The 9,100-nt window shown below is 33.6% G+C and overlaps 1 protein-coding gene across 1 annotated transcript; it reads left to right on the top strand.

The window, feature by feature from the left end:
• The first annotated feature begins 6,460 nt into the window (after positions 1–6,460).
• LOC143549315 (uncharacterized) lies at positions 6,461–8,382 on the top strand. Its single transcript, XM_077040238.1, has 4 exons — positions 6,461–6,752; positions 7,524–7,607; positions 7,697–7,826; positions 7,928–8,382. Exons 1-4 carry the CDS (start codon positions 6,646–6,648, stop codon positions 8,222–8,224), a joined length of 618 nt encoding a protein of 205 aa, XP_076896353.1. The 5' UTR covers positions 6,461–6,645; the 3' UTR covers positions 8,225–8,382.
• The last annotated feature ends 718 nt before the right edge of the window (positions 8,383–9,100 follow it).

Below are 9,100 nucleotides of genomic sequence, written 5' to 3'. Positions count from 1 at the left end.
GAGCGAGATGCCCTTTAGTATTTGTATTTATTTGAAAATAAAACCAACATTGTTATTCGTTTCAAAAAACTATTAAAAAATATAAAAGTTGCATTACTAAAACTAACCACCCGTTGGACGTGGAATACGAAGGTCCGGTCTCTGTAAGGCTTCATTGAAAATTCTTGTGTCATGTGCGGTCCCTTCCAATCCGGCCCATACAAATGTAAAGCACATGTCAAAATCACAAACAACCATTATGTTTTGTATAGCATATCCCTTTCGACCAATATACTTTGCTTGATCAGTCTATGGTACCGATGCCCGCACATGTGTCCCATCTATAGCACCTATGCAATCCTAAACATACAAATAGATATCATAATTAAATCGTTTGTAAAAGTTTAAATATTATTAAAGTAACAGAAGCAGTGGATAATACCTTAAACATTGGATATTATCGAGGATTTTTTTTTTCAATATATGCAGGTATATCATCATTATAGTTTGCGGCTGACCTAATGAGAACAAAACTCATCTTAAGCACGGCTTCCAAAACCATATGGAAATGTCTATGTATGGTTTCTCCGGAATGATTAAAAGTTTCTTGCACAAACCTATTCGTACATCCATGAGCCAAAGACATCAAGAAGATTCCGACCGACTCCTCAATAGACATATTACGTGTTTGCTTCAATCCGTAATTAGTAACAAGATCTCTATATAACTATCTAAAACCCGAATGTTCATTATAAATATATATTTCATAACAACGTCTAGGATGGCCATTTAATATTTCATTAATAAATATGTTCCCTGTGTGATCCGAGGTGTGACATGGCGTTCGAGCGTTACGCATGTTATGAATAGTTAGTATCCCTTTCAAAGCTAGGGCACATAACTTTTTGAATTCAATATCCAAGTTCTCCCAATATTTTTCATTACCATCAATTTCCATCCTACAACAGTACCAAAACCATATAAGCAAGTATATAATTGATAATCTATCATAACTATTTTAATAATCTATTTGTGACATTAATATGATTGGTATATACGTGAGGCTATTTGTTTAGGTAACTAATGACCATGATTCATGTTTGTTGGTAACAGGAAAAAAAATTAAAACTAAAAAAGGAATAAATAGATTGGTTAGACATATTTTGTATTGTTAGTTAACTTAGTTCCAATTATCTGTATAATGGAAATAGCCTGTAGTTCGAGAATTTCAAGCACTAAAACTATAGGTCCTGGTTTATTAAAAAATTCAGGGTTCTTCTGATGCAGATGCTTGAAGCAAAGTTGAAGTAAATAAAGAAAACACAAATTATAATACATAAGTCTAATGATAAAATATAAATTTAAAATCAAAACAATAATACGTAAGATAAAACATAATGTTGAATGATAATACAAATATAAAATGTCAAACTATAACACATAGTGTCGAACAATAACAAATAATTTCAAACGACAACACATGAGGCCAAACGATAACACACAATTCCAAGGATAACATATAAAATCAAACGATAACATATTGTCAAGTGACAAATTCTTCTTCCATAAGTAACTTAAGGAACTCCATCATTCCTTCGTGAGTTTTTGGATATAATGTCAAGCGACAAATTCTTCTTCCATAAATAACTTAAGGAACTCCATCTTTCCTTCGTGAGTTTTTGGATTTATAAAAGTGTCACGGGTTATCTTATTTAGAAAGAAATGCAATGCTAGTGAATAATTCCTGGAACCTTCGTTGAAACCTGGAAAAGTGAAGACAATGTTCATGTAATCTTCTATTGTTGGAGAGGAATCATTTGGTGGATAGGTTTGTGTGCTTTTGGTTGATATGGCATCCAATACAACTTCTATCTTTTTCATGTTATCCCATTTGTTTCTAAATTGTTTTTTATCTAAGATTTTACCTGTTCTTTCTTTCATGGTTTTTCCTAAATTCTCCCACCCAACCTTATTGAAGGTAGTACCAGTTCTATTCTCCTTTATAAATTCATTTAAGCAAGCATTGACAAGCTCCATTAATGTATCATTACTTCAGACTACTTTCAGTTTATATATATATATATATATATATATATATATATATATATTGATGTTTCACAATCAACATCATTTGGTTGGTTTTCATCCATGATCTGATAACACTTTATCACAATTTCAAAATAACTAAATAAGAGTTTTAGTTATCCACACGTTATTTATACAACAAATACAAACCACATAATTTGATAGCTAAGACAATAAATCAGAATAACCATAAAATTTTGATAACCAAAATAATAAACCAGAATAATGAGAATGAATTTTATCAAAAAAATAAAAAAAAGATAACCGATATATACTATTTTCAAATAAACTATATATATGTGTGTGTGTGTGTGTTGTAACATTTCGGATTTTTCAAACCCGTATTCATTTACGTTTAACCCGACCCGGGAATATTTTGGATCACTATTATTAATCAACAACCGAATAATTATAAATATTTAAGTTTCTAATATTCAATTTAGGCTCTTATACTTTCTTAAGTAGTTCTTTTCTTATTTAATGTATAACAAGTTCAATAAGTGACCAAATAACAAACTTTAAGGACTAAAATTGACAACGAATGAAAGTTACCTTTTGTCTCCCGGAGCGCTGCGCGACGGCACACCACCTAGGTGGCCGCGCGGCGCTATGGCTCCCCTGCACAGATCATTTAAACTTTAGTTCATTTTCTAAACTCGTTTAAGATATAAAATCTTGTATATTAAGCATTATTGAGTGAATTAAGGTCCAAGTAATCATGATATAACTAAAATACAACTCCTAATTCGTTTTCCCCTGATCAAGATCATATATTTTAGTATATTTTATTGATTCTTTCCTTAAATCGCATATACTTGCTTAAACGGGCCGAAAATTTTATAATTAGTTCGGTTTAGCTATTCCTATATAAACACATCATAATTCCCTGCTGTAAACTTTAATCTAACCCTAATACACCTCCTTCAGCCGTCACTAGCCTCTGCCATCTCACAAACCCTTCGGTTTTTGCATATTCGTTAAAGATATAAAACTTGTTCGTTGACTTTGCTTGCTTCAGGACCTTTAACTTTCATTTCTCATCAATCCTTTCACTTTCCGGGTAAGTTGTAAACTGTAAATCGTTCATACATATTCCCTAGTCAATAACCTTCAATCAATTTCAGTGATTGAAGGGTGTTGATTGGTCAATATCTTTAAAACCCGTTAAAGGGCAAAACAGTCAACAAGTTTGACTTTGCGTTTTCTCATGTTTCTGGTCGGATTCAACGTTCGGTCCAGAAGACTTTTATTCTTGAAACGTTGTTTAAAGGCTACTGCCCAAAACCCGACTTTCGACTCGCTGTTCGGATTCTGGTCAATACCAGCTCGCTTAAACGTTTAATTCAACATAACTAAAGTTCTACTCATCCGTTTGGATTGATTCCAGCGGAATTAAGTTCGTTTTTATTTATAGTTTCATATCACAAAGTTTTAGGTTTTAATCAATTATCTCGTTTGACGCGTATTGGACGACTCGCTTATCCATTGACTCGTTTATTCTTAATTATACTCACTTGCCTTTAATCTAAGGTGAGTTTTATCATTCCCCTATTTTACTCAATTTTCACAAACGTTTTGGGGACATATGCGTATATCATACTATACATACATATCAAAGATAGCAAACGTGTAATTGTGTGTGATTAATCAAATCTACTTGTTATATGCTTACTTGTTTATGTGCGCATTCGTGCTCGGAGAGGTCCCGCATATCCCCATGTATTGGGTTCTCATTCTATTGACCACCGCCCGATTCGCTTGGCAGGTCTTATTTTTATTTGCTCATAGTTGATTTACCGGCGCCCGATTCGCTTGGCAATGGTTTAATCGACAACTTATTTTCTTATGGTTTGATTTCATTACCGCATTTACTACGTTCTGCTTATTTATTATATTAACCTTATTTTATTGCAAAACTGATGATAAACTCACTCAACATGTATTGTTGAGAAACTCTGTTTTCTACGCATATGCAAGTTGCTTGAGTGGAAGTTTGGACACTTAGAAAGACCTTAGGGTTTATTGAAGACAAACGTGAATTTAACTTGTTATATTTATTTATTTGAATTGTTTTGTTGTATTTGAATATTGTGTGCACCTTTGAAATAAAATAATTAAATAGATATTATCACATTTATATTATGATAGTATCTTCGAGCTGTGAGCAATCGGATCACGCCCCGGCATTTCCGCCTTAGGATGAGGTATAACATGTGTGTGTATGTATATAGATAAATCAAGATAAACAAGCAAAAAACTTATATCTCGTCGGTGACAATTTTTCAACACAAGATCTAACCAAAATAGCATGAACAATAAACTACAACATATTAGATAATAGCAAACCACAATCTCAATAAAAAAAAACATACCTCGTCAGAGATAACAGGGCACCAGGTGTAGGTCGAAGAAAATAAGCCGTCGACGAGTTTGAAACCCTCTTCTCGTCTTCTCACATACCCTTATCTAGTTTCCCCTTTTTTTGAGGTTGGTAGTGGTGAGTAATGAACTTCTATAGAAGTAAAAATTCAGGTTGTTGAGAGGTTGACGAGTAATGAAAATTTGTAGTTGGTGATGAGTAATGAAGGATTGTTGGTAGAGTAATGAGAGTTGCAGAGTTGTTGGTGGTGATGAGTAATGGGAGTCTAAAAAGGTTGACGCAAATGAGTAATGAGAATGTGAGTATTATAAAAGCAAAAGTATCCTAAAAAAGTTCGGAATTCTAGCTTTTAAAAATCATCTTTTTAACATGTAACAAATAGTAAAACTTAAAAATGATTCTATGTTACCCAAACATACTTATTTGCTTAGCTTTTTGGAAAGAAAATAAGAAAAAAAAAACAATTTTAAAAAGCTTACCCAAACACTCACTAAGAGGATACAAAAGAGTGACGGAGTTGCAAGTCTCGAGAGGAAAGAATCAAACAAAACCTTCAATGAATGCATAGTCTCGACATTGTAGAGCTCTCTCGTAATCTTAAGCTGCCTCCCAAACCCCACGTACACTTTTCTTCATCCAAAGCGATGTTTGGCAGGTTACACTAAGCCAATACAAATTAAAAAAAAAAATAGAAGTTATGTGCAATATTAGTTCACTATTTAACTCGATGTGTTCAAAGGTTTGAAGTTACATTCGCCGTTGCGTTGTACTAAATCGATAATGTTTTCAAAGAAATAGAAGCTAGAGTTAAAATATTTAGAATATATTATCGATTGGATATAAATAACGTGTAGATCATTTATCACTCACTTCTATTTACTTAGGTTGAAGTCTGTGTTGAAAGAAATATGTTGTCTTGTTGAGAGTTGTTATTACAATCGTGATTGAAATATATGTACATCATGTGGCTGAAAAAAATGAGTTAATTAGATTATAATAATGTTTGAATCAAATATAAATTAAATTAACGCGTTAAAATTAAGTAGTGTAAACACAATGGTACATTATATTTTTGAAATCGAAATTAGAAAAATATTCGGATCCCGCCCGACCCAATAAATAAACCCGCCATCAACAACAACTACACAAATTCTTGCAGTTGCCGTTGATTGCTTCAAACACCAAGCAGAAATGGTGAGTAAGAGTGACGGAGTTGCAGAGTACGAGCAGTCTCGAGAGGAACGGATCAAGCAGAACCTTCAACGGATGCAGAGTCTCGGCATTGTCGAGCTCTCTCGTAATCTCAAACCGCCTCCCAAACCCAAAACCCTTCGTCCGCAGAAACCACCCTCGGTTTCGTCGCCCAGACGATCTTCTAGGTTATTTCTTCAGACATTATACATTTTGCTTTATGAGAATAATAATAACAATATATATCTCCTTATGCTTGATTATACAACTAACTTTTTTAATATCCGGTTTCTTCACTTTAATATTTGTTTGGTTTGGTTTGGTTTGGGATTTTATTAGGGGTATGCAGAAAATCCGAACCAATGGTTTGGTTTTATTTGTAGTTAAACCCGAATTGAACCGCTAGGTTTACATTTTTATTTTTTATTTTTAAGTAATTTGTAATAATTTAATATAGTTTAACACAAATGTATACTGATCAATTAATTATTAACTAACAAAAAAGTTTAAGTCCAAATTCATTATATTTTTGGCCCAAAAATTTCAAGCACAAATGGCAAAATCGAAACCAAACGGTTTTAAAAATGTCAAAAGCCAAAATTCGGTTTTAGCCTAAAACCCGACACAAACCGAACCGTGCACTGGTGCGCGCCCCGAGATTTTATCATGGATTTATGGTATTTAGCGTGAATAGGTTACTTTGACTTGTTTGACCTGATAATAATTATTTCTTCTTAAGTCATTAATTTGTTTGATCCATCTGTTATAATTTGTTTACCCCTGTTATAACCTGACATTGGAAACTGTGTATTTGATGGTGTGTTTATGTTTTAAAGGGTATGATGTTATCTTATGTTTCTTGAACTTTTGTGACATTATATAGGATAAAGATCTTGCCCGCTGTTAGTTATACAGAGAAGCGCACACCAAAAGAAAAGGTTATCAAGAATATTGTAATTGTAATAAAGGAAGGTTCAAAACCTGAGGTTTATACCGAAGAGCATGAAAAGATGTTGGGCGATCACAAAGAAACCTGGAAACTTGCGGTGGATGGGTATGATGATGAGGGGAACCGCATTTATGATGGATATGCAGGAAAGAGCTGCCATCAATGCAGGTTTTTGCTTTTTCAGTTTTTTTATGTTTTAATGCTGCCTAATCACAATATGTTTGGTAAAGTATGATACTTATTTTGATTTTCAGACGTGTGAGTGGTTAGGCAAGATTGTTAATGTTACCTCGTATAGTGTACATCGCTATATCTTTCTATGTTGGAACATTATTACAATTTACAACCTGTTACCAAAAGTATAAAAGTGGTGTCAATTCAGAAGTAATAAAGAGTTTTTAAGATAAAATGCTTTTGCAGCGAACATTAAAGTCTTTACTTAGTGATTAATAATACACTAATGCTAGTGGTCGTAGTTTTTGGTACGCCACGATTCACGAGAATATTAACGTTTTGGATTGTCGTATATAACTCTTTTAATAAACAATCAGTGTTTCATTGACCTGTTTAACTAAATGAGTTGTGTTCGGGTTGGCATGTTTAACATGTTTAAGTTAACTTGCTGACCCAATAACCTGCTTATTTAAACATGTCGGCCTGCAACACGTTTAACCTGCTTGTTACAATTTGCCAACTTGTTTGCAACTTGATTACAGTTTAACTTGTTTAAACGCTGGCTCGTTTAAATAAGTGAGTTAAACATGCTCTGTTTGGGTTCAACTTGAACCTGCCAGCCCACCACTCTTAACATTATGCATTGTTAAAGCAAGCAAAGATGCCAATAAACTGCACATTTTGCTCATGTATATTCATGATGGTGTTTTGAGTTCATATAATGAAATCTGCAAATTCACTCAGCCACTAATTCATATACTGCAGGCAGAAAACCATAGGTTTTCGTACTAAATGCTGCAAGTGTACAAGTGTTCAAGGACAGTTCTGTGGTGATTGTTTGTACATGAGGTTAAGTACAAGATTTAAGTCATTTTAATCCTTTTGTCACTTGAACTACATTTATCAACTATAAGCTTACATGCCGGTCATCTGTGCAGATATGGAGAGAATGTTATTGAAGCAAATGCAAATCCCGACTGGGTTTGTCCCGTCTGTAGAGATATATGCAACTGCAGTCGCTGTCGCAGAGTCAGAGGGTGGGAACCCACTGGAAATCTTTACAGGAAGGTTAATTTCATCAACTTTACAATATCCAAAATACCACTTATTAATAACATAATTATGACCAAGAGTAATGAGTATTAGTAATATTTATGTTAAAAATTCAGGTATTACACCTTGGGTACAAGTCAGTGGCTCATTATCTCATTCACACCCGTGGGCCTCATGGTAAGCAAGAAGACATTGACGATGAAACTGACTGTTCACCAACAGATAAAGAAGGCGAGCTGTTGGATGAAAAAGTTGATGATAACATGGATGAAGATGTCAAACCTGTTTCATCTAAAAAAGCCTCCAAACATCGTGGTAAAGGTGATGATGATGCTGATTCAGATTATAAGTCTGATCCTCATGGTAATGATGATGATGGTGATGAAGAAGATGATTCTAGTGAAGATGATTAGATAGATGAATTGCAGTGGTTGATAAATGATAGTTTTGTTTTGGAATCAGTCTTTGTTTTTGGGTACCTGAAGTGGTCACAATCAGTCTTGTTTCTATGATAGTGCTGCATTTTTTAGTTTCAAGACTGAACTTTGGTTAATATGCTAGTTTCAAAAGGTACCATTAACATGTAGAAGTTTGATGTTTGAATCCAACATTCCAACTTATGTAGTTTTTTGCCTTTATCTCTAGTAGAGGTCTCAGTTTTTATTTGTTTGTTTGTTACTGTTCGATTAGGATAGCGAGAAGTTCGAGAGGGAGGGAGGGCAAAGCTTAGTTTTTCAATTAATTAACTTTTAACTATAAGTACCCAAACCAACTAGCTGACATAACAAACTATTACAAAACATCCGTTTAACTATCAACAAATGACCCTGCAAGGCTGCAACCCTTAATGTATTTGGTACCGTTTATTCCATAAAATTGTTGTAAAATTAGGGACAAGAGTTAAACAAAACTAAATTTTCTACAAAAAATAGGTTATATGAGAGCATTCTCAGCCCGTTCCCTATAATCATGTGAGGGTGTTTGTAAATTATATGGTATGATTATGAGTGGTTGTGAGTAGAGGAGAGAGAAAATGTTATAGGGGAAAGTTAAATTTGAGGATTCACTATTCATACCCTATAATTTTTTAATATTTTCTAAAAGTGGTTGTGAGTGAAGGAAAGAGAAAAGATAATGATAAATGTATAGAAGGTATTATTTAATTAAACAGGAGAGAGAAAAAACAGTAATTTTTAGTGTAATATTATGATATATATGGATATAGGGTAGGGAATGGGCTGGGAATGCTCTGATAGAGCTAGGCTGGAGAAGGCAAATCTTTCACGAAG

Source organism: Bidens hawaiensis, unplaced genomic scaffold (genome assembly GCF_021521415.1).
Source record: "Bidens hawaiensis isolate Kalapana, Puna unplaced genomic scaffold, B.hawaiensis_p1.1 tig00015542_1, whole genome shotgun sequence".
Taxonomy (NCBI): domain Eukaryota; kingdom Viridiplantae; phylum Streptophyta; class Magnoliopsida; order Asterales; family Asteraceae; genus Bidens; species Bidens hawaiensis.
Note: the sequence above shows the minus strand (reverse complement) of the source record. Positions and strands in the feature narration are given on the sequence as shown.

What these genes read in the sequence shown, in the direction of transcription:
- LOC143549315 (XM_077040238.1), top strand. Translation starts at nt 6,646, where the DNA reads ATGTTGGGCGATCACAAAGAAACCTGGAAACTTGCGGTGGATGGGTAT. An exon ending in AAGAGCTGCCATCAATGCAG is followed by an intron (nt 6,753 to 7,523) that starts GTTTTTGCTTTT and finishes CATATACTGCAG; the next exon opens with GCAGAAAACCATAGGTTTTC. An exon ending in GGTGATTGTTTGTACATGAG is followed by an intron (nt 7,608 to 7,696) that starts GTTAAGTACAAG and finishes TCATCTGTGCAG; the next exon opens with ATATGGAGAGAATGTTATTG.